General features: G+C 46.6%; 3 protein-coding genes across 9 annotated transcripts; all 3 read right to left on the bottom strand.

The window, feature by feature from the left end:
- Positions 1-462: 462 nt before the first annotated feature.
- Positions 463-3,245, bottom strand: LOC120895363 (facilitated trehalose transporter Tret1-like). Its single transcript, XM_040298661.1, has 3 exons — positions 2,690-3,245; positions 2,388-2,543; positions 463-2,301 (listed from the first exon to the last, which is right to left on the bottom strand). Exons 1-3 carry the CDS (start codon positions 2,751-2,753, stop codon positions 1,097-1,099), a joined length of 1,425 nt encoding a protein of 474 aa, XP_040154595.1. The 5' UTR covers positions 2,754-3,245; the 3' UTR covers positions 463-1,096.
- A 1,451-nt stretch (positions 3,246-4,696) lies between these two features.
- On the bottom strand, positions 4,697-11,309 carry LOC120895013 (facilitated trehalose transporter Tret1). Of its 4 annotated transcripts, none has more exons than XM_040297977.1 (5): positions 11,143-11,309; positions 6,515-6,649; positions 6,289-6,444; positions 5,949-6,200; positions 4,697-5,881 (listed from the first exon to the last, which is right to left on the bottom strand). In XM_040297977.1, the coding sequence occupies exons 2-5, from the start codon at positions 6,633-6,635 to the stop codon at positions 4,962-4,964; spliced, it is 1,449 nt and encodes a 482-aa protein (XP_040153911.1). In that variant the 5' UTR covers positions 6,636-6,649; positions 11,143-11,309; the 3' UTR covers positions 4,697-4,961. The 4 variants fall into 4 exon arrangements, with proteins under 4 accessions (XP_040153911.1, XP_040153909.1, XP_040153910.1 ...); XM_040297975.1 differs by lacking the exon at positions 11,143-11,309 and adding an exon at positions 9,884-10,059; XM_040297976.1 differs by lacking the exon at positions 11,143-11,309 and adding an exon at positions 7,460-7,585.
- A 1,045-nt stretch (positions 11,310-12,354) lies between these two features.
- On the bottom strand, positions 12,355-23,738 carry LOC120893438 (facilitated trehalose transporter Tret1). 4 transcript variants are annotated; one of them, XM_040295329.1, is made up of 6 exons: positions 23,504-23,738; positions 16,663-16,790; positions 16,396-16,527; positions 15,115-15,300; positions 14,804-15,048; positions 12,355-14,724 (listed from the first exon to the last, which is right to left on the bottom strand). In XM_040295329.1, exons 2-6 carry the CDS (start codon positions 16,766-16,768, stop codon positions 13,951-13,953), a joined length of 1,443 nt encoding a protein of 480 aa, XP_040151263.1. In that variant the 5' UTR covers positions 16,769-16,790; positions 23,504-23,738; the 3' UTR covers positions 12,355-13,950. The 4 variants fall into 4 exon arrangements, with proteins under 4 accessions (XP_040151263.1, XP_040151262.1, XP_040151264.1 ...); XM_040295328.1 differs by having other exon boundaries at positions 23,571-23,738; XM_040295330.1 differs by lacking the exon at positions 23,504-23,738 and adding an exon at positions 21,301-21,537.
- Between the last annotated feature and the right edge of the window lie 706 nt (positions 23,739-24,444).

Here is a 24,444-nt window from a genome sequence, read left to right as displayed (position 1 = left end):
CATCAACGAACGATTCTTTATCGGGTATCGATGGAGCAGGTACGTGCGAAAACAGCATTTAAAGAAATGCTTTATTTTAAGTAGTAGAAAACATAACATCGCTTGGTTAGCTTGGCTACGTGAAATTCTTAGCTTTACGTTGAGAATGAGAAATTAATGGTCTCAAATTGGTTCTGGAACCGATTATGAAACTGATTTCGAAACGTATCTAATCCTCGATATGATCCTGAATCCACATGGATCCTGAAACTGTTTCCACAAACATTGCGTTCCAAAATCTGATCATGAACCCATGTCGGTCTTGGAACTGTTCCTGATTTCAAACTGATCAATAAATGATAGCGAATCCAATCCATTCCTGGAACTGATCCCGTTTCTGTACCGATTCTGAAACCGTTATTTAATCTTAAACGATCCTGAAACAGAACTCAATTCCTTTGAGGTCTAGGAACTGATCCACTAGAACTGAACTCACAATCCACTAACTGGTTCTTGATTTAAATTCGACGATATGCTGCGTAAAAATTGGAGTAGAAATTCATCACAATTTGTGTAACGATACTAATCTTAGTTATTCATCATCTACCAACGTATTTATTCTTAAGTGATCTTTTCACTATTTATTGACTACAATTGATTACAATGTTGAGGAAGCGCTCTTGCCTACGGGAAGTTAACCTTAGGAACCGGCCCTAATTAAATGACTAATTAATTGACTATTGCCTTTGTCGAAACGCTTGCGTTGCCGTACTAAAACAACAAACCTATAAACGATACATTCCACCGCCACTTCTGAAGATCCTAATTGCAGCGGATTAATTGGCTGTACAGTTTCTAATCGTTGTACTCGAGTGCCCTAAACGATTGATCCTTGGTAAATCCGATTGACGACGGAAGAAACGTTATGACTGTTCAAAGCGCGGCAACTGTCGGGACGCTGATAGACGTACTCCAACCCAGTTAGCGCACCTTCGAGTCACACACTTCAAGCACCACACCAAGTGCTTGCGGACAAACAAATCTTTTACGGTTGCCGATAATTCCGCCCAAGCGTTGCCGTGTAATCAACGCAAAGCCGGCCGCCCCCATTTTTGTTTTACGGCTTATCATCGCTTATGATTCGAGCAGTTTCGTTGAGCTGCGCCTGAATCTCCGGCAGGGACAGACCCTTCGTCTCTATCACGAACAGGTAGGTAAACAGGAACGCACCCGCCGTGAAGATGGCAAACGTCCAGAACAGCCAGTGCGTGCCGATCGCCGCATCGAGCGAGCTGAAGTAGAACAGGACGAAAAAGGCAACGCCCCAGCAGCTGCTCGACACGATCGAGGAGGCGAACGATTTGATGTTCGGCGCAAACATCTCCCCTATCAGCAGCCACGCAATCGGGCCGAAGCCGAGACAGAACGCGGCCGTAAACACGACCAGCGACAGGACGGGCAGGAAGGCGAGCCGGTCCAGCGACAGGCCGCTGGCCACGCGCTGCGTCTCCAGATAGAAGTAGGTCCCGAGGGCGACCAGCGCGCAGCACATGCCGCCGGACGAGATTAGCAGGTACGGCCGGCGGCCCAGCTTGTCCAAGGTTAGGACCGTTATCATGCTTGCGACCACCTGCACGCCGCCGATGATAATGCTCGCCAGCTCGGGCCGGATCGCGGTGCCCGTCTTCTCGAAGATGGTTTGCGCGTAGAACTGCACCGGATTGATGCCGGACAGCTGCTGCAGCACGATGATGCCGGTGCAGATGAACAGGGCCCGCCGGTTGGCATGGTCGCGGAACAGCTCCCCGATGGTACCGCGGTTCCGGATCGAATCCTCCACCGAGCGCTGGATCGATCCAAACTCGTCCTGCAGCTCCTCGATGCACTCGCCGCGCAGATACTCGAGCGAGCGGGACGCGTCCGCATACCGGCCGTGGGAGACATAGTAGTGGGGCGTCTCGGGCATCTGGCTGAAAGCGGCACAGAACAGCAGCGGAACGGCGAGCAGAATGTACTGCATCGTGGTGTAGCTCACGTACGGACCGATGCTGTACACCATCAGCATACCGAGCGTCATCGACACCTGCACCAGCGAGCCGAGGGATCCGCGCCGCTGTGCCGTCGCTATTTCGCACACGTACAGCGGTGTGATGGCAAGGGCGAATCCTATTCCGCAGCCCTGGAGAAAGCGCCCGACTAGCAGCTGCGCCACGGACCGGGCCGTTACGAAAAGGATGAATGCTATCGCAAAGAGTAGACCGCCGGTTAGGAGGGCCAACTTGCGACCGAACCGATGTGCGATATAGCCCGCCACTGGTGGTCCTGTAAGAATAGGAAAAGCCATGCACAGCGAACGATCAGATATCAGTACGAGCTCGTTGGAATGCGCCCCTGCTATCTGGACCTACCGGCCAACGATCCCAGCGCCAGTATTGAGCCTATCCAGGAAAATTCCGCATCGGTCGGCACTGTTGGCAGTGGGGAGTGCTTCGGATGGGTAAGCTTTGATTCGACCGGCGATGTCCAGCCCATCGCACAACCGGTACAGACGACGGAAAGGTTGGCTGGAACGAGAACACCACAACACGTCTAAAGTCAAATTGGCATGCGTAATGAGCGTGAAAAACGTGGCCCCCCGTTAAGGCATTCTTTTAAGCTTATTGCTGCCACGCGTCACTCTCTCTCTTCCACCGATGTCGTAGCTACTCACCCAGTATTGCCGCCAGGTACTGGCATTTGTTGCGCAAAAGTGCAACACCATTGATCCACATCATGATAATGGGTCAGATGAGTGATTGATGTCTTCTCAAGTCTATGAATACCACCAGACTATTACCTTCACGCGGTACCTCTGGCTATCTGTTTGGGGTACACTGTTACGGTACACGATGACACATCAATTGCCCCAGGAAAGTAAAAGCTTTGTGCGCTATACTTCCAACATCGGATAGAGCTAGTTAGCACTTTATCGATACTGCACTAGGTACGCTAATTGACAATCCCGACAAACAGGCACAGGCAAAAGTACATTAAACAGTGCGATGATCGAATGCAATCTACTGAAGGACTGCTGCGGAATCACATATTCAATTTAAAACTGATGTCACTCCAAACACACTCCACTCCGATTAACCGGCGATGTCTCCTGGTCCGCGCGACTCACTTCAAAGAGCTCCAGCTCTTGACTGACCACCGGCAATCCGCGGCCCGGTTCGTAACAGACCTCGCCAGAACGCTGGCTCATTACCGATTACCAATTAAACGCAACCACTGTCGCGCTTAATCTCCCATTGCCGCCGTCAATTGTTCGTTTGTTTAGTTTTTTGTTATGCGCTTTTTAGTGTTGTCGATCGGGATGTCACGAAAAAAAACGACTCTCCTCATCTTGCTTCGGCGGAGCGGCTCGGCATTATTCTTTCCCCCATTCCCCCCCCCCCTCTCCACCCCATCAAGATGCTCGTGGCTTACCCAAACAGATAGCTTACATTTTCTTATCGCACCGTGAACAGTTATGCTTCTTTTGCTTTTAAAAGAAAGCAAAGAAAAACAATCAACAAAATCAGACCGCCTCTTGTGCCCATCCGACAAAAGCCCCATGATCGTAGCCAGGTTCCGAACCACACAAAAGCTCATGTCTTACGAAACGCACGTGTCGAAGCTTTCGTCGGTTGAGTGCAAAGCACTCAGGCGTCATCCATCAATTACGAATACCACGGGATCGTCGGAGTAGTAGAATGTAGTTCAACTGTGATACGCATTCGAGTGTACTGGCACGTATTTGATCATAGTGACATACGATTCGCAGGATACGACATGCAATGCAAAGCTAGCAAGAGGAAAGAGTTTCTGTTAACGCTACAGTTTGTTACACTAGGGATGGGGAAGCTTTGCCTTTGAAGGGAGCTTTTACGGGGAGCTCTCCCTTGGAGGGCACTCATGTTACGGCTAAGATAGTAAACACCAATGCTCTGATAGAAAATGTTTGAATTATATATTTTTTGTATTCAATAGTAAAGGCATTTGAAGTTAAATTTATATGTATACAATTTGTCCATATAAACAGTAACGGCATCTTCCTGCGGTTCTCTTTCATTGAATTGTTAGAACATGTTGTGTTAACGTGTTCCAACTATTCATGAATGTCTCATTTATGACTTCAATTTCAGTTAATATCACGCTCTTTATATGAAACAATGAAATCAAACCAGTACTTATTATAAAAAGTTTGTTATTCACTCATTCAGTTCTAAAATTGCATTCAACAACAGAAGCATTTTAAAAGGAATTGCCCTCTACCGCAATTACAAAAAAAGGAAACGTCTGATATTTTACCAAAAGTCTCAAGGCATGTGTATAATTATAACAGTAATTCAGTGATACGAGTAATAGTGATACTATTTTTTTTAATGCATAAAACAATTATTTGTGCTGAAGGGTTACTGCTATACCATTACATTCATGTATTGTAAAAGATTTTTTTCCACAACTACAACTTTATATGTTATTCGCTATAATTTACCAACACATTTAAATCTTTACCTTTAAACAAGCTGTACAATTATTGCTGTAACTAATCGAAGTCTTTAGCTTGTTAACTTTGTTTCAGACAACATTTTCATTTTTACAATCTAAAAACTTCTGCAATTAAACAAAAATCTACTTTTTACCGTAAAGGCAGCAAAAATGTAAACAGACACACTCTTACAAACGCGAGAAGCACTTTATACCACATATACTTTTATTTAAGTAAATTAACACAATACATTCAACACAGTCGTTCGTTCCCTCGTATGACCCTAACGAACGTATCACTTTGGTGCGGGTGAAAGCTAACTGCACTGACGAAGCGCATGGAAAAAAAAAAACAAACAATAAACTCTAATAGCATCTGCTTCTTGAGCACTACACTACCACCATCGCAATGGTGGTGTTAGTAGATAAAACAAACCCATGAGTCAATCACTATAGGCCCGAACCGTAACTTACACTTTACCGTTCAGTCGATCCTGAATCTCCTGCAGACTGAGGCCCTTGGTTTCCATCAACGTGGTGAAGGTAAACACGAACGCAACCGCGCACAGGATGCCAAAGATCCAGAACGACCAGTGCGACCCGACCGCCTTATCGAGGTCGGCGAAAAACTGCAAAATAATAAAGCCCAACACCCAGCAGGTGGAGGCAACGATCGACGAAGCGATCGATTTCACGTTCGCCGGGAACATCTCACCCAGCACGGCCCACGGCAGCGGCCCGAACCCGATGCAGTACACGGTCACGAACACGATCAGCGACATGATCGGCAGCCAGCCGAGACTGTCCACCGACGGTGATTCCGTGTGCTTGAGGAAAAAGTACAGCCCCATCGTGCCGAGCGAAATGCACATACCGCCGGCGGACGTCAGCAGGATGGGTTTCCGTCCCAGCCGATCGACAATCAGTGGGGTGGCACCGCTCGCCAGCACCTGCACCGCACCGACCAGGATGGTCGAGACGGCCGGCGACAGGCTGCTGCCGGTGCTTTCGAAGATGTTTTGACTGTAGAACAGTATCACGTTGATGCCGGACAGCTGCTGGAAGCTAATCAGACCGGCACAGATGATCAGCGCCTTTACGTTGCCCGCGTTCCGGAACAGATCCATTACGGAGCCTTTGTTCCTGAGCGACTCCTCGACCGTGGTGGAAATTTCGTGCAGCTCCTCCTGCACACCGTCCACGGTTTTGCCGCGCAAAAAACACAACGACTCCACGGCCTTTTCCTTATCACCCTTGGAGATGTAGTAGGCGGGTGTTTCGGGCATGAAGAAGAACGTTGCATCGAATGCGATCGGCAGGACGATGCAGGCCCACTGCAGCGCATGGTACGAAACGTACGGGCCAATGCTGTACACGTACAGGATGCCAGCTGGAAGGGATGAAGCATTAGCAGTCAGGTATGGTCAAGTAAACGCGAGATACTCTAAGATACTTACTAACGATGCACAACTGCATAAGCGATCCGAGTGCACCGCGGTACTCGTTGCTCGCGATCTCACCAATGTACATGGTTTGGACGGTCATCACAAAGCCAACGCCCAGTCCTTGGATGAACCGGGCAATCAGCACCTGCACTACCGTTTCTGTCGTCAGCAGCAATATAAACGATACGAGGAAAAAGATGGAGCTGCCCAGCAGGGTGAACTTACGGCCAATTCGTTCCGCCAACGGGCCAGCAATGAAGGGTGCTGATGTAGGATACAGTTTATTGTTTAACACAACTCATTTCCACTGAGCATATTCCTCTAGCAAGGTATCGTTGAACTAATCACTTACCAATCAATGCACCCATTGCTACTAGTGATGCGATCCATGAGCTTTCCGATGCCGTTGGGATCGTATCGAGCGGTGTGGTATCTTTCGAGGCAAACTTGGGTCCAACCGGTGAGGTCCAGCCTAGCGACGTGCCGACCATAACTGAGGCCAGATTAACTAAGGCGGAACAAGAGATGGTTTGTTCATTACTAAACTCTTAGAAATTTCACATCCCTTTTATCCTTACCGATAATGCCAGCCATAAACTGGCGTGATGGACTACCCTTCTCCATCTTGCAGAAGTGTGAGGTTTCAAGCTTCTCAAAGGTAGCGACAGGTTGGTACTGATTGAGTTCAGCAGGATTCATTTAACACTGATGCCCTGTTGCGGATTATAACACAAACAATAATAAAATTACTATTTTTATTCCATGGAAACTTAAAGCCCACCACACTGGACACAAACACAGGCATATACATTAGTACACAAACACCCCTTAATTTGAATGCGCCTAATACACAACACAAGAGTGCTCAGATAATAAACAACTGCCTACACTGTTAACTGTACTGTCCAGAATAGTCCTTTTGCCACCGCCGTTCGGCAAACGCGCTGTACAGAAGAAGGAGGATGATAATGAACGTGCGAGTGTGGGACCTGTCACACGCGTCTCGACCGGTCAATGGCTGGTCAATGTCAGCGATCGAATGAAATGCCGTATGTAGGCTATCGGGGCTCTTAAATACACCCGGTGCGGTGTCTCAATCGCGGTAGCACTCGAAGGAACTCCCCGAACATAAACAGACAAACACAAGGAAATGTGAAGGAAGAAAGGAGCCTCCAGCGCAGTGTTGTGTTTACCCACACGCTACACTATCAGCTGCACCCGGCAGGTGAAGTGGGTAGGGTACGATGCACCAGAGGTGTGGCAGAACGACGAAGACACTTGAGCATTCCTATCCAAGTCAGCGCGCTCGGACAATTTGTTAGAAGTTCCCGATCCGTAGACATTATTCACTTGCACACTCTGTCCATCTTGCATCGGATTTTGTTACTCAATTTAGCACTACTATTGATGCTCCATCACTCTTTCTATTGCGGTTGCCACTAACTAACACTAAACCAACATAAATATTTAAATTGCTCCTTTGTAGACCGTTTTCTTTTCAACGGTTGTTTCACTACACTTACACTGACCATAGAACGTCATGCTCGGTGCGCTCTATTTCCTCAATCTTCTCCAGCTATATCCCGATGGTATGCCGACGTCAACGGACTAAGCACGACTAAGCTCGTGCCGGTAAGTGCGCGTAAGTTTTAAAATCTACCATAAAACCACACCTTCACACCGGGATTCCGTTTTGCGTCAAGGAGATCGCAACTCTAGTCAAGTTGTCCGATGTTCCTGGCTAGAATGAATTCTTCGTTCAACGGCCGACATTGGATCGTGCAATACTCGGCCGCCGGGGTGACCGTGAAATGCAAGTGTCCTACCGGCGATCGTGAGAAATGATAAGTGCAAGGAACGTGTCATACGATCATCGATTTAATGATCGTAATGCAAATATGTAATCAAAAACAAGATGCAATATCAAAAGTACTGGTAAAAGTTCATCTAAAATAAAATAATAATTATTACAAAACACTGTACGATTGCTCATAACTTGTCAATACGACAAATACTAAACACCGTACAACAAAAACGGAAGCGTGCCGATCACTGCGCACGTGCATTCTACGCTCGCGCTTCAGGAAACATTATCATCGATCCGGCTGCTTTATTTGATAGCTTTGGCACCTCTTATGCGATGGCGTTCCCAATGCCCCCCGCGTGGTTGTGCGTTAGCAGCGTTTTAATTAGGCGCTTGTTTTCTTTGCCCCGTTGCTCACGTTGCCGCACGCGTTCAAGCAAAGCTACCGCAACGCCACCAATCTGCTGGAGCAATGGACCTGTCCCATCTACATGAAGATGTCATCGGTCATCATGAAGGTTGCTGGCTGCTACTACCCGTTACACCGACACCGGATATGGGGGTGAGATTTCAAGTTCACATTTGATAAACAAATCTTAAGTTTGGTAGGAGAACGGGAATGTAGTTTGTATTTGCATACTAGGGCCATTGAGATAAACCTTGCGGTTCTATTCTCGGTCGGCTTGCGCACGTAGAAATGGCTATTTATTTGTGCAAATGGCTTAGAAAAGGAACCGAGCCGCATGGGCGTTGGAATCAAGTTTGTAAATCATGTCAAACGATCGTCTGGTTTTACGATCAAACGATCAACAAAGCTGGAACTATTTTACGTTTTGCTGTCCATCACCTCCCGACGAACACTGAAGATGATCAAGGTTTGCGCTATAGGGCAGTTGCTCCGTATCTCGGGCTGACCGCCTACCATAATGCAACCATAACAAAGAGTGCATGGACGTCAGCAGATAGGGCGTCGCGTTGCACAAATAATGTGGAGCAAATTATCAACTGAACTTTACTGCTACACATTACTATAAACAGGCGTTATAATGTGCTGGTTTTTATTGTGTTGGTTATTTTCATTGAACAATAACATGAAGAGAAAAAAATCAACCACACAAGTGTTCGATGGATCGTGAACGTCTTTTGAAGTAACTATAGGTAGATAGCACTAGCTAAATGCATAGATAAAGTAGGTGATATAATAATGAAGTGGATTCAATCGAATATTGCGGAAGAAATGAATGATTCGATAGTGTGAATGAATTCGGCAACACTACAAACTTTATTGAAACAAAATGTTATGAAGAATGTTTATACAAACAAGTATGTATAATATATTCTAATTGGATAATCCAAAGAACAGAAGCATATACAATAAGCGTAAATGGTCGATGAATTTTTAAAGGTTAGAAGCGCTCGTTGATCTAAGATTATAAACCAGCTTTTTATGAATTACGTTAAAATATCATGGTATTGATTGTTTATGAAGCAAGATGAAATGAATATGAACTTTTATAGCATTAAAAAGCGTCACTACAATATTATTTGGTTACCTTTGGTTTGGTGTCTAATTTAAAAAAAATATATTGTAATCCACGCTAGATATGATCACCATGTCGAAAAAATAAACCATTTTGCTCTATTATGCATTCTACTCTTTGCTAGCAAACAAATACACCGTCTGTCCGATGGCTATCTTCCGCCTCGTTGATAGCAAACACGTGCCATATGATTCAATAGGGGCTGGTTAAACAAAAACCCATCGATTGGCGGCATACCACATTTGCAACTACTGTTGGCTGTGCTACGATGCAGCAAACAGTTGCACTTCAACCGAAAAACAACTAATCTTTTATCAAATGCTACACTCAAACCGATCAAGTGGGGGAACGGGAGTGCGTAACGATCTTAAAAAGTTTCAATGCAATAATTGACCTTCGAAACCCTGCTGGGAAGGGCCCTTTCCGTATGCATCGTTTATTAAACGCACTTCCGGCATGGGGTACGGTTTGAATTAGTCACACAGGCACAGTATTAATACAGCAGATTAAAATATCTTAACAATAATTGTAACTACACGGCGCTAATGTTACATTTGATTGAATGGCAAGAGAGTAAACATGTTGAAATTAACTTGAATTACCATTGTGGAAACATTTTGCCCTCACTTCTGCTTAGTGAATCAACAACAATCAATGCGAACGAGTTTAATCACTAATATACTCTGAAGTGTAAAATAGTGAAACAATAAGTAGCTAATCACTTAAAGCCGGAGCGTGTTCGATCACCAAGTCCGCCTGTACTGATCGCTCAAACAACACTGAAGCTTCCCCCGAGCTGGCCTCAGTCAATCTAGGCTGGCTTTGATAATCGCTCGACCGTCGGAATGCTGCTGGTGTGCACAATGCAAATTTGATGCATGCCCGCCCCAAACGCCACACCCGCTGCTTTGTCCGTTCGAGAATCATGGCAAGTACAGCGCTTAATCAACTTATCAGAACCGACCACATGGAGAGGGAAAGTAGCTGCTCACTTTGCCCACTCCATCTGTGTGAATGTGTGTGTGTCTGCTTCCGTGCATGATGATGGAGCAAAACGCTTTTTACAACTATTTCTCCGTTGTTTACCATTTTCCGTGCTTCCCCCCGTGATGCACCGAGCGGGGGTATGGAAATTGGTATGGGAAATGAACGATCATCAGCGATGGAGGCGCCCCAAAAGTATCGGTGGGAGGGAGATATAAAGCGTCTGCCATAGTTTTCCCACATATACGTAAGCAAAGCACCACACGTCGTCTGCTTTTTTCTTAATGAGTTTTTCTTTCTTCCCGCCGACGCGGGTGGCAGGTAAAAATGGTTGACGTGTGATTAAGATCGCCACGTGATTGTCGCGGAGCTTAAAATGGCAAACATGCTTTGCGTGACCTCTAAGATCGTTAAGGCTGATCTCAGATAAATTTTCAGACATGAATATTCACCGCCTTCGACATAGGTTTTGTGACAGTTAAACAAACATGTTTCCATTTTTACAATGTTTGATATTTGGAAAACGTTGATTTGTGAAATTTGTCAATGATTAATTTGCCAAAATTAATAATTTAATTTGAGAAAAAATAACCCAAAACTTTAAAACTATTCCTTAACTTTCATTTATATTTTTTAACTCTCTCATACCTATTTTGAAAGTGATAGGCGTCATGCTTATCATTAAATAAACAACTCGTTATCTGATGCATGCAGTGACTTCTGGGCCATTCTGTGCATTCTTTCATTTAAAATTATTAATATTTCATTGCTAATTTTATATCGGGAATATATCATGTGTTAGTATTAGTGAGTCATGCTCCAAAAATAAATAAAACATTAAAACACCATTTAATTTTCAACAAAAGTTAACACTCACCTTGCTGCTGATGCTCCTGCTGAGCACCAACGAACGCTGACCTTTGAACTTCGCCACACTTCTCCCGCCACGGCTACTCGTGTTTTAACGCAAACTTCCAAATCTTTCGTCAGGTCCAGTGCGGAAGAAACCAGAATACAGCCACCAGAAAAGATCCGCGATCCGGCGATAATCGCACCGAACTGATGAACTCTTGTCAGCGCGTCTTTCCCGAACGGCCGCCATAATCGGTAATCGAGAAGGCATTACAGAGAAAGCGTTATCAGGAAGTCACTGCAAACAGCAAGGCTGTGAAATTCACAAACATTCCTACACAAACCAAACAGCCAGTGTCGTCAGCGCTCAATTGTTTCAATGGCAAAACAGACGCCCTGACATTGAGCTGATTTAAGTCGGCTGCAGTTGGGCGGCTTAAAAATGCATTTTGATGGGCGTTAAAAATTCGTTTATTATCAAGGCAACAGGAAAAAAAACCAATCGACCTGGCTGTTGCTCATTTTAACAAAGTACACGTGAAAAACAGGAAACGTGGCGTCGCCAGTCAATGTAATGATTAATATGGCCGACACTTTGGTATCACAATGCAAACACCTTTTGCCTGCCGCGTTCAGCTAGTTTCCGTGAGTAATGTTTGTTAAACTGCTTCTGTGCAGCGGCACTTGTCGGTACCGCCATCGATCCTTTCATTTGTTGCAATAATGTGACGGTCAAACAATAACAACCACAACATAAATACCGTTGCGCTGGTTACGCGCCACGTGGGATGTTTTATTTTCTTCGAGGAAAATTTCCCCCAGACAGTGGCGCCATCTGTTGAGTGTGCAACGTACCTGTGAAGCTTTTCCATTGTTCGAGCTGATGTTTTTTTTTTTCGAGCAGCAATAGAAGTGTACTGAAAGTAGAACTAATTTGAGGACATTATTTGCGTTTCAAATGACGAGAATGTGGAGGTAAGCTGATGCACAATTACAATGTGTCATTTGGTACGATCACCATATGCAAACAATGCCCATTCGCCAGCTCAGACAATTAATCATCGCGTAACATTATCCGCCGGCTTAACCATGACTCGGTTATTGTTCAGTCTTGTTCGGATCCATTCAAAACCAACAAAAAAGGTTAATCAGCTCCATGATGGAGCACTTCTCATTCAATCTATATCGAAACATCAAAACCTACGGAGGTAACGGAAATGTGAGGGAAACACGATTATTACACCAGGTTAAATAGGTTATATTTTTCCATCCGTTTTCCAACGAGCTTTTAGCTTCTTGTAAAACATAACCAACTCTTCTCCGTTCGCTATACACAGTGCACAGTTCGTTCAGTTGTAGACAGCTCACGCCCCAGTTGCCGCTTCATTCCGGTGGGAATCGTTGCACGTCGCGGAAGAGATGAGCGTTTTGTTTTGCGTATGTATGTGCCAGCGCATTGATTATGTTTACACTTCAGCTTCAGCATTAAAGCCCGCGGCGTATGCCCTTTTATACATTCTTATTGCTCCTGCTTATACATTAAAGCCTTATAGTGTGTCACTCCGTGTGTAGATTTAGCTTTTTTTCTCTCTGAGCAGCTTACCCTACTCGATATGGCACCTTCGAACGTAATCTTTCCTTTGAAATTCTACTAAGAAATTGAACATTTTCAAAAACCGGCTCACTAGGTCGGCTCAAAAACTGGATACAATCGAGGTTTCTGGTTGGGTGGTCCCTTTTTGGGGGACATTTGTGTGATGAAACGCTGGCGAGACAGGGTGTTTCCGATCCAAAAAGTTATGCCAAAAGTTTACTGATGGATGTGAAGTGGAGGTTTAGGTGGCCAACAATAATAAATTATCTTTCTGTATTGTACAACCTTTCATGACCTTTTTTGTTTGCTGTTTGCTGATATGATAGACTGGCTGGGTATATAAGTAAACACACTTAGCGTTACATGTTCTTTTCCGTTTTGGGCGGACAAATGAATTATGAACAATTGACAACGAGGAAGCGTTAAGCACGCGTCTAGAGGACGCCCGGAAGCTCCTTTCGCTAGTGCACAACTGGTTTCTTTTTGGCAAATGGCACTCGTAAGCTAGCATCCACACCATACTCCTTCGTTGTAACATACCGACACTACCGAAGCAACACAACCTAAACTTAGCTTAAAAACTTATCAGTACACTTCACTACCGGATACCGCAAGCTATCTTACGGTAGCCATTACGTCCTGCAAGTGCAAAACTTCCGGCCCCTAGGAATCTATTTGCTTTCTATTTTTCCTTCCATTTGAATATTTCTGCTTCTCTTTTTCTCTCTCTCTGTCCCTCTACTAACTACAATGGCAATATTTTACTATCTCAAGAGCCTGCTTTTGAAGCTCGCACCTGCACTTCCTGTTTCCTCATCAGTCGTTTCGATTACCGTACCTTGTGTATGCGGCCTTTGCTTTCCTAAACGAACAAGAAACCTTTTACCGTATAACCTATCCTGGACTTCCCGAACCCTCCTTTGAAAGTATCGCAAGGTCCGCGAGCAAACAGACTTTTTTGCACCTACAACAATGTAATGTATAGTAGTGGGCTTGGGGGGAGGTGGAGCTGGTTAAAACGGCTACAGTAACATATGTACAACACGTTAAAATAAATTGCTCTACACTTATAAAACAGAAACAAAAGACCGAAACAAAATCTGCCGAAGCACGGAATTTGGAAAGATTACACCAACTCGAGGTTCAAACGGACACAGACATAAAGTTACGCACACGTACATACACAGCAAGATACATAAAGTGGTTCAGTATCTTTGGCAGCACCCTTACTGCGCCGCCTTACTTCTTCCCGCCCAGGATGGCCTGAATCTGTGCGTTGGTTTTGCCCTTCGTTTCCGGCACCTTAATGAACACGTACACCGTGCAGACCATCATCCACGCGCCAAAGAACCAGAACGTCCAGTCCGAGCCGAGCAGCTCCTGCATCGTGCCGAAGCTTTTCGTCACCAGAAACACGAGCGTCCAGTTGAACATGACGGCGAGCGCGGACGCCAGCCCCTTGATGTCCGGCGCGCACAGCTCGCCCATCATCATCCACGGGATGGGGCCGAACCCGAGCGAGAAGCTGATGATGAACAGCACGACCGAGGCCAGCGGCAACCAGCCAATGTTCGCCACGTCCACCTTGTCGTTCTGCATCTTGAAGTACACGCCGAGCACGATCAGGCACGCGCCCATGATGAAGCTGCTCTGCAGCAGCAGTATCCGGCGGCCCGCCTTGTCGATCAGCACGGAGGAGGCGAGCGTCATTACGACCTGCACGACGCCGACCACAATCGAGCAGACGGCCGGGTCCATGGTGCTGCCGGCCGACTGGAAGATCGGCGCCGTGTAGAAGATGACCGCATTGATGCCCGAGAACTGTTGGAAGAACATCAGCAGCAGCGAGATGAAGAGCGCCGCCCGGTTGGTTGGGTTCGTGAACAGGTCGGACACTTTCGCCTCACCGGAAGCCGCGTCCAGATCGGACTGGATGGTCTGCAGCGCCGACTGGGTGTCGGCATTCGGGCCCCAGAACCACTTCAGTGCTACGCCAGCATCAATACGACGACCCTAGAGAGAAGAGGGATAAAAACGCAACAGTTGTAAAGGTGCGATCGTACGACTGGAGATGTACCGACACGGGCCTTACCTTCTTCACCAAGTACACTGGACTTTCGGGCACGATAAACATGGCCACAATCAGCAGCACCGGGAAGATGGCACACAGTATGCTGAGCGTCACCCAGTGGGTGTAGGAACCGACGGCGTAAACGAACAGGATGCCGACCGTTAGATGAAGCTGGAAGAATGCTCCCAGCGCACCGCGGATGGACGTTTCGGCCACCTCCGAGATGAACATCGGTGCAACGACGCACGACGCACCCGTTGCAATGCCTGAATGTATAGAAAGCAAAATGAAGACAAGGCGAGTTTTGATGTTTAGGTGATCTTCTCACTTACCAATGACCAAACGACCGGCGTACAGCATGCCCGCACCGGTAGCAAAGATGATCAGTGCCCAGCTGATCAGGTACGGCACTGCCAGCGACATGGTTGTGTACTTGCGACCGATCTTCTCCGCCAAATATCCAGCAGGCAGTGCACCGAGGAACGCTCCCACGGCCAGGAACGCACCAACCCATGATCCTGAAACGAGCAGGTTGGAAATGATGTATTACTTTCAAACTAATTACTCTTTAATCAATGTTTAAAAAAAATGAATCACAGACACTTCGAAATGACCCAGTTAATCATAGTGCGCCCTGCTATACCCACATTGAGTGCCCGCATTTGAAGAGGCCCGCACTCAATCAACAGCCATTAGCTCGTGTGATAATATTTACCTAACAAACTCCGGTTGTTGGGCAAATGCCGCCCTTGAAATGAAAGGCCGACACTATCACACCAACGATAACGGCGCTTATTGGGAAATTACTGGCTTTTTTTTGCGCACCATCCATTAGAAACGCATCAACCATCCGCAGGCCGATCGATGTAGACATTATGGACGGGGGCGTTATGGGCGGTAGTGCTCCTTCAATGGAAGGGTAATTTATCTTGCACCGACAACCGCAGACAGTTGCGTGCAACTGCAAGCCTCCACGTTTCCCCGTCCGATGGGGGAAAGGGAGGACGCAGAAACATGCAAATAGACTCAAGTTACACGGCTGGGCCAGGTTAAACCGGTTAAACTTTAGCTTGGTAGGGGGAAGTCGTCGAATTGGGGAAGTTGTCGTCGAAGAAATTACCGTAAATGATGTAATTGTGGCACCCCTGAGAGAGCTGTTTAATCGTGTTTGGTGATTTCCAACAATAAGCTTTACGGGGATTATTAAAGAGTTATTTAATTGAACCAGAATAGGAATAGGAATGGGATTATTTATGACTATTTATCTAACTCAACTATCTGAAATTCCACTTGAACATTTTTCCCAAAAAACCTAAAACCCGTGCCTCAATGTAATAAATTGATACTTTTAACAATTTAATTCATCCGTCACACTCATAATTCAAGTGATCTACGGTAGTCGAGAGGCCATAAATTGTCACAATAAAAAACAACAACAACCCCCCACTTTAATCCAATCCACACCGCGATTGATGCAAGAATCCGTGGGACCCTTTTTACGACACCCAGACCGAGAAAGGGGGCAAACCGTCAGCCGAGATAGGTGAGATAAGGCTGGTGTTGACGCTGCTGATAACGAATGCGCTTCAGTACTGTCTTCTTCCTTCGCTTACCTTCATCGGTGGTCAGCAGGAAGCTTTCGTGCGCGAGCCCACTCGTGTCGCTTTGATTGGCCGGCACAAGCTGGGCCAGTACGGGCGATGTCCAGGCCAGGGCCGTACCGCCGCTCACCGCCGCCATGCAAACTGCAAATGAAGCCAAATTGTTACTCATTATCTCGTTAAGCGGTGGTCCCAAAATCGTGCCATGGAGGTGGCCACAATTGGTATGGCGCACGCATGGCATGGCGAACGCATCGTCCAGTCCGGCCAGTTACTTACTTCCAAGCGCAGCGACGAACTGGTTGCGCTTCGTCGTCGAACCCTGTCCCTCCGGGATGGGATCGTACAGCATGGGGTTGGTCGCCCCGGGCGCGCTGCTGCTCATCTTGACCGCTCAGCTAAGTACCCTGTGGGGGAGGGGGAAGAAAGAGAGGGAAGAAAAACACACAATAAACATTTTTGCACAAACAAACACAAAACGTTTTTTATTTGCATCGTGTCCTTCCCGGCACCGTCCCTATGGGTTGCGATTTTAATGCCCAAACGCAACGCGGTTTCGTAGGACCGGATAGCGCTAAGTGAAAAGTCAATATTGAAACGATCGCCCAGCGTACGGGGTTCGGTTTGCACGTTTTGCTCCATTGCACCACCCAGCGGGCGAGCGAAACGTGCTGCACGCGCCATGACGCGCCATACGTGCTGCGCTGCATCAGTTCTTCATTTGCCCCATTAATTCACAGCACGCCCACGGGGGTGGTGGAACGAGGAAGGAGAAAGGGGAAAATGCAACACCAAACAAATAGACAAAAAGGGGTGGTGGGCACACGGATGCACTTCCTGGTCGCTTCCGATCGATTCCGTCATCGATCATCGACGGTGGGGCGTTGTTGTGAGGCCATTTTGCTCGTAGTATGCATGGGCCGCATTCGCGCCAATTGGTGTTGGCGCGTTTGCCTGGTACTGAGAGCGGGCTATCAATCAGCCTGCTGATGGATGGAAGTTTTTATTCGCAATTCTTTACGTTAATTGATAATATTCATTCACTTTACACTTTATACAAGACGATGATTATGATGATGGATAAGGAGAGCTATATTAATGTAAAAACATGAATTATTACATGATACATTCTGAATGATAAGTGATGCTATATATCTTTTTTTATAATTCTAAACTACATTTCTCCGGAATGCCTAATGTATCCCAAAAAAATATTCAAATCATCAACAACCGCTCCCAATCGTACTGACGGTCTAAGGCAATATGATCGCAACAATCATTCCCTCCCATTCGTAAACAAAAAACGACCATTTCCGTGACGTATTTGCGGAAAAGTGTCAAACACAAACGCTTTTCCTCAACGCACGGTTGAGCTAACGATGCTGTGTTTCGTTAGGGGCACAGCATTCGCCACCGTCACCACCAACACCAAATAACCGTCCCCGAAACCGACTGAGCTGTCCTTCGTATGACCTTCGGCTCGCCATACGCGCGCTGACGTTCGGCAGGGTGGAAAATTCGGGCACCACCCTCATTTCTCGCGCGTGAAAACACGGAAGACGGCCATCGACGAAACAGATGCCGTCGCGGTCCGTAACACCATTCACACACAGTGGAAGATGCAGACCGACAGCTACTCGCAGCTCGAATTGACGTGCTGCGTGCGTGTTACCAACGGATCACATGCAATCGTGTGATGTGTTTGGTCCCCCCCTCCCTTTTTCTTACCCAACATTCCCCCTCCATCCATCTGTGCACTTTTTATTAAGACGAGGATGTTGTCGTTTATCAGCGAGGATGATAGTAATTATTATTAATTTAATAATGACTGGCCCGTTGATGGAGCGCGACATGACGATGAGAGTGCATTGCGACGCCAAACGGTAGCAAAGGGGCAAAGTGGCGTTGTGCCCTTGAACGGAAGGCGTTTGACACTTTTACTGCACCCGATGCACTTTAGTTGATAAGATCGCGCCAATCCAGTTAACGAAAAGGTCGAAAAGGTTAGCCAAAGCACTGCGCAAAGCAATTGGAGTTTGTTTTCTCAACTTCAGTTGCGCGCTTTTCTATTCATTTTGTTTTGTACTTCGCATTACAAGCTAACTATATGATGCGCTTTTAATATTGAACAGGAAAAAGAGTTTATTTACTAAAGGTCCATCCTTATCACATAGAGCGTATTGTCAGTGAAAATAACTCTAAATCACTCCGTAAAAGTACGCATTTTGCCTCGTTCGTTTCGTTGCGAGCTTATTCATACTAAAAATAGCACAGTTGCATAGTTTATTATGCTGTTTTTTCCTATTTCACCCTCCGTTTGCCAATTGTCTTTGGCAGTTGATCGATCGGGGAGTGGTTTTTTCTGAGAGCTTGTTTATTTTCGCACCCGTCCTGCAAATGACCTGCACAGTATCTTACTTACATAATCTCACACCTGGTAAGATAGCAAGACACAAAAAAACAGATGGGATAAAATAGTACGGGAGCAGGATTTATAAATATTACTTTACTGATTAACCTTCTGTATTCGCTCCCTTGGACGCGAGAGGAAAATCCCGAAAATTGTTTGTAGCCTTTGCAGATGAAGTGAGTGATGAATGTTAAGCGTTATTTCTAGAAGCTGTTTATTTCTTCAATTTATTTAAAAAAAACTCCCCATTTCTATGCACCATAAATACAACACAACCACACGGTGAGGCTCGTTGCATCCACGCCTAGCCAAAATAAACACAGCCAAGCAAGACAGCCGGCACCTACTTATCTGATCCTGCTGATAACCCCCACTGCAGACTGGTAAGCGCAACTGCACAGCCGACGCCACATGTTCGATTAGCCAGAGCAATTTGTACGGTAGGACAGATCTAATCAAATGATCACCACACGGCGAGGACCAAATCAGGAATGAGGTGGATTTTTACTGGTAAGGAGCGCAGTTTTGCCTCTCTGCACCCATTCATGAAACAAATCATTACAGACAATCTTATCGCCCTGCTGGGAAGGTGAGGAAAATTCGTGTAAATTATCTAACTGCAACGCAATGGCTGAATGGCCATGCAAGAAACGCGTGCCAATCACGCTCATCTGAAATTACCGGTAGTTAATTGGGCAATTGATATCTGCACGCTGTGATAAGATTACGCGTACCCACGTGGAAGCGCAGGATAAGTAATGTAAAAATCGCAAAACCTAAGCCGTTGCAACGCCCTTAAACGGTTAATACGTGCCTTCGTTCTAATCTGCTTTTATTTACGACTGCATTACTTCTTTCCAGTCTTTGCCGGTTCGTTCGTGTCATACGTTACATTTCGTCCTCACTATCAGCTGAAAAGCGCTGGCTGGAGTTCGAGAAAAGTCTCGCACAGCAAGCCTCCCGCTTAGCGCCCAATCCGCATCGATTGCCCTCCGAACCCTGTCGGTTGGGGGGAAGATTGATACCCCAAGCGGTGCGCCTTCATTCACACATGGCATGAACAATGTTATCGGCACACACACACACAAACACACACACGTACATCGTCTTAAACAGCAGATAAGAACTCAATCATCAATTACATGTGTCGAATGCAACTGCTATCTCGTGAAGGTGGAGGTGATAGAAGCGCCCAAAGAATCTCGACTATGATTACTTAATTCACGCTTTTTCTTTTAGTACGCTTTGCTCTCTTCATCCCCAAGACTTGAAGGTCAACTGACGACAGTTCGTTTGTACGTAAAATGGTTGAGGTTGATGAAAAGTGCTGCGCACCCTACAGGCAAGCAGCTCTCTTGTAAAACGGTTTCAGTGGAAAGCATTTCCTTTCGTTTAGTTGTATGATCGCAATACGATCGCGTGCTGCATCATGCCCGCCACACGCTGCCTGTGAGTTCAATTTAATCTCAATCAATTGAACACTGCAACTGCACGATACGGTGCGCACTGGAGAGGCATATGGTTAATAAGTTAGCCACTTCACTGCACAATTGTACTTCCTCATCTCTCGAGGGTTTTACGATCAACGGTTTGCCTAATGGTTCCAATGGTCTGCTTTGAATGCATCGCGTACAGGAACGGTCCTTGCATGTACGGACGTAGCAATTGAGCGAGAGGGGATTGTTGTTTAGTCCCGATCGTCTGCTTTCTTTGGTTGTTATTTGCGCTCAATAACGTTTGGTACTGTCGTGCGCTTAGCGAGATGACGTTTTTAAAATTACCAGACGGTTCCTCTTCAAACCCCTGCCAATTGGAACATACTTTTCCAAAAGCGATTATTTATCGTACATCATCTTCGGGGACAAATAAAGCATCCACGGCACGATAAAAAAAATGCTTCTTCCTGTACTTCTTGCTTTTGATGCTTTTCCTCCCCTCCTCGTTTACATTTCAGTACCATCCACATCATACAGCGATAACACAAGTGTCCATTATCCAAGGCCACCACACCACGCAAGCGACAAACGTTTCGAGCAGCTGGCGCAAATAGAAATGGAAATGCGAGATATGCGTGTACCGTGGTACGGCTAGCAAACGATATGGCACACACAAGGCACTGGTGAACCTCCAATATTTGTTAGAGACAATATTAGAAGGTTGACGAAAAAATTGAGAATGTTTCTTTTGGGTTTTGGCTTCAATGCACTCCCTCGCGGCGAAGGTTCACACCATTTTTCGTCACAGAAGGCATCATTGTGGGGTCGTCGTCGTCGTCGTCGTCATCGACACATTCACTGAAGATGTATTCAATACTCAACAGTATCAGTGTCCATCGCCAAACTTTTTCATACACCTTTTTTCCATTTTTTGTATTTAGTTACATTCCGATTGTCACACAAATACGCACACACAGTTGTGGATTGACCGTCTTTTACATAATTCAAAACCCAACGCTTTAGGCCATTCAACCCCGATGTGACACCGTGGACACGTTTGCCGCTCGGTACCTACTCGTTCGTTGGAGTTGTCTGGCGACTGCAGACACACTAAAACTACACTAAGCGTAGCGATGCACCGTTTTAAGATGACTGCGCTGTACCACACACACAAAAAACACAATCACTCGATGCACACTGCCGGCCAGCAAGGATCGTCCGCGATGCACGAAACTCTACTCGAAACCGCTGTCAGTCGGGAACCGTTTCGGTCGCGAGTTCGAACCGTATTAAACGGTCGCGGAACGTGGCATCGAAGAAAATTTTAACGAGCCGGATGGACTAGAAGAGTGTGCCTCACACATACAAGCGTGGTCTGGCTATCGCCGCACTGCTCTGGCGCACAAACGTTGCCGAGTGCCGAACGAAGCACGATTTGGGACGCGCCTCACACATCTTCCGCCACGCGCGAGGGGGCCCACACGATCGTGTTACCACCGACCCCGCTTTCCTTTACGGAGACGCTTGAAATATGATAATCGTACCCGGTGACGGCGCCTCGGTCTTTGCTCCATCTTTGCCGCCCGGTCCACCCGGGGCTCCTTCCCTTTTTTTTTCGCCTCGGCCAGGAACCGGTGAGGGATTATCTACAACTACTAATGCCGGCGCTTGGTCGTGCTTAGTAGTAGTGGTAATAGTACGCATCAGCAACATCACCACCACCACCACCACCACCAAACGGCGATCGTTACATGCGTCCTAGATCCAGCATCCCCGAACGGAACGATCCTTCACGGTCATGCTCTCAGCAGATTCGGCTCAGCTCGCGCTCACGCACGCACGCACGCATCCGCTCCCGCAAACGCAAACACTAAATGCGCAATGATAACGTGCTTTATTTACTTTATGCTCTGTACCGTTTCGTTCACTCGCTACAGCAGCTACAGCCTCACATCAACAGAGGTGGTTTTTTGTGTTGTTTTTGTCGAACGGGTATTACGGGCGAGTTTGGAAGCCGTTAAATCCCAGCATGAAGTGTAAATGAATGAAAACGAAAGTGATGCCTTCATCCCTCTCCCTTTCGATGGGGTGGCATACACAGTTGGCTTGCAAGTGGAACACACGCCGATCTTCGATGCCAGTTCAATCCGGTCCTGGGGAGGCGTTGAGCGCGAAAATCCGGTCAACGAAATCAACACCGATTTGACATTTTGGGGGCTTGTTGCTGGTCGGGAAACTGGTTTGACTGAAAGTTGTTTTCGGCCCGGTTTTTAGCGGCTGTTTTGCTTTTGTTTCAATTAAGGGCAGCGTTCTGGTGGAATATGGAATTAATGGACACGGCGCAGAGCTTACAAATTTGTGCCTGAATTGTGTAACAGGGAGACGTAAAAGAGAGGCTCAAAACAATTGTTTTTATATTATAATTTTATTATTTTTATAGCACAAAAGTGTTTGAATACACATGCTTCAATGATGAAATAATCAAAATTATTGTAAAATTTTAACTCCCCAAAAATGTCTCTACTGACGCAGCGCCCAAAACCGCACGCCAAAACCATGCAAATGCGTAAATGCAATCCTACAGGTTACGGGCACGCACCGGGTCATCCGGGTCCTTTCATTGACCCTCCCTCCAAACCCCTCTGCCTACAACTGCTCCCTCACCAACTCCGCACAAAACATTGGCCGCGTACGACAACTCGTGCGATTCCGGGTTGCGTGCGGACCTGCGCACTAGCCGTCACGCTCAACCGTTCCCCTCAACGTGGCGGGCTGGCCGTTCGCTCTCAGCGAAAAGGGAGGAAATTCGGTGGCTCGGTGGACAAACTCGCCTTGCACTCCCACCGACCAATGACTTTCACTTGTTATTGCTGTCGAGGGTGGCTTTCCTACCATCGCAGCCAAGTACGTCACGGGACTCGTTGCGCTATCGTTTGGGCTCAAATCTGGCACTGGCTCGAAGGCTGCTGTTTGTTCCCGAACTTTTAGGTTGCTTCAGTAGTTTGATCAGGCACCAGCAGTCTGTTATCTTTTACCCCAAATCTCCAACTCCGTACATCCATCAACTGTCACCCGACCAAGGGGTCTTGGACCACCGGTGGACTATGGACAAATTGCGTCTTGTCACTAGCATCACTATCAGCAGAGAACGGATCGACGGACATTGAAGGTTTTGTTTTATTTTGGGGTACGGAACATCGAATCACTGCCAACAAACACCCGCACACGGCAAGGTCACTTGCAACAGTGTTGCATAATAGGGACATTAAATTACCGTCCGTATGTAAATGTTGCTTCTGCACCCACTCTGCACTACACGCGTACGCCGTTATGTCACTTACACTCAGTAATGTAACAAATAGTAGTTTGCTGATTACACTTTTGCTCCACTGCTTCACAACACACTGAAAACGCCACCACTACGCAGTGTTACCGGTAAGCTGTTGGATGATGTTTCAGATCAACGTCCTATTTATTCGGCTGCCAGCCAAACACTGAACCGCGAGCTGGTGTCCTCTGGCAACTGCACCCTCACGCTCACTGACGTATGATCGATTTTCACTCCCTCGGAAAAAAAGGACAGTTTGAAGAAGGAAAAGGCGGTAGATGTCTTTCGGTATACCCTTATCGTACGACCTCCCCATCCCACGGTAGTTCCGAATCCCACGCAGCACCAAACACCGGCGACATTATACATAAGAACGGAGCTCCAGCAGCATATGCAACATACTCTCCACGTGACGTCAGCTTGCTCTAGCTCGCTCACTCTCACACTCAATGGTTGTGATTGTGGATTTTCACACACTCCTCACCCCTATGTAAAGGGAATGGAAATGTACGAGAGAAAGAGAGAGAGAGAGAGAGTATGTACACTCTCCGCAACCCATACGGAGGGGAAATTCTCGCAAGGATTTCTCCTTATCCCATCGCCTACTTGAACGGCGTGCGTACGTGCAAACGAAGGGATTCACGTGGTTTTATGTTTTGAATTGTGCGCTGTATGGTTTAAGCATAGTGGAACCAAAAAACACTGTTTTTGAGCCAAGAAGAACGTTTGAATGAGGAGAACGAGGCACACATTTCTTATGAAAACTATTAAGATAAATGGAGGGCAGAACAGCTCAGCATATAATATACGCAATCGCTTCCTGCTGTGCCCCATCATGTGTGATTGTTCTGATGGTAGGGTCTGGCGTGTCTCTGGTCCGCCACGTG

Source organism: Anopheles arabiensis, chromosome 2, assembly GCF_016920715.1.
Source record: "Anopheles arabiensis isolate DONGOLA chromosome 2, AaraD3, whole genome shotgun sequence".
Classification (NCBI taxonomy): Eukaryota; Metazoa; Arthropoda; class Insecta; order Diptera; family Culicidae; genus Anopheles; species Anopheles arabiensis.
The sequence above is the reverse complement of the archived record's forward strand: the minus strand, read 5'-3'. Positions and strand labels throughout refer to the sequence as shown.

Bases quoted from the DNA above. Each gene is read 5' to 3' on its own strand.
- LOC120895013 (XM_040297977.1), bottom strand. From the start codon at position 6,635: ATGAATCCTGCTGAACTCAATCAGTACCAACCTGTCGCTACCTTTGAG. The intron at 6,445-6,514 runs GTAAGGATAAAA...GTTCCGCCTTAG, and splicing joins GTTTATGGCTGGCATTATCG to TTAATCTGGCCTCAGTTATG. The intron at 5,882-5,948 runs GTAAGTATCTTA...CATCCCTTCCAG, and splicing joins TATGCAGTTGTGCATCGTTA to CTGGCATCCTGTACGTGTAC.
- LOC120895363 (XM_040298661.1), bottom strand. From the start codon at position 2,753: ATGATGTGGATCAATGGTGTTGCACTTTTGCGCAACAAATGCCAGTAC. The intron at 2,544-2,689 runs GTGAGTAGCTAC...TTCTCGTTCCAG, and splicing joins GTACCTGGCGGCAATACTGG to CCAACCTTTCCGTCGTCTGT. The intron at 2,302-2,387 runs GTAGGTCCAGAT...CTATTCTTACAG, and splicing joins GGCGCTGGGATCGTTGGCCG to GACCACCAGTGGCGGGCTAT.
- LOC120893438 (XM_040295329.1), bottom strand. From the start codon at position 16,768: ATGAGCAGCAGCGCGCCCGGGGCGACCAACCCCATGCTGTACGATCCC. The intron at 15,301-16,395 runs GTAAGCGAAGGA...TGCTCGTTTCAG, and splicing joins CCTGCTGACCACCGATGAAG to GATCATGGGTTGGTGCGTTC. The intron at 15,049-15,114 runs GTAAGTGAGAAG...CTATACATTCAG, and splicing joins CGCCGGTCGTTTGGTCATTG to GCATTGCAACGGGTGCGTCG.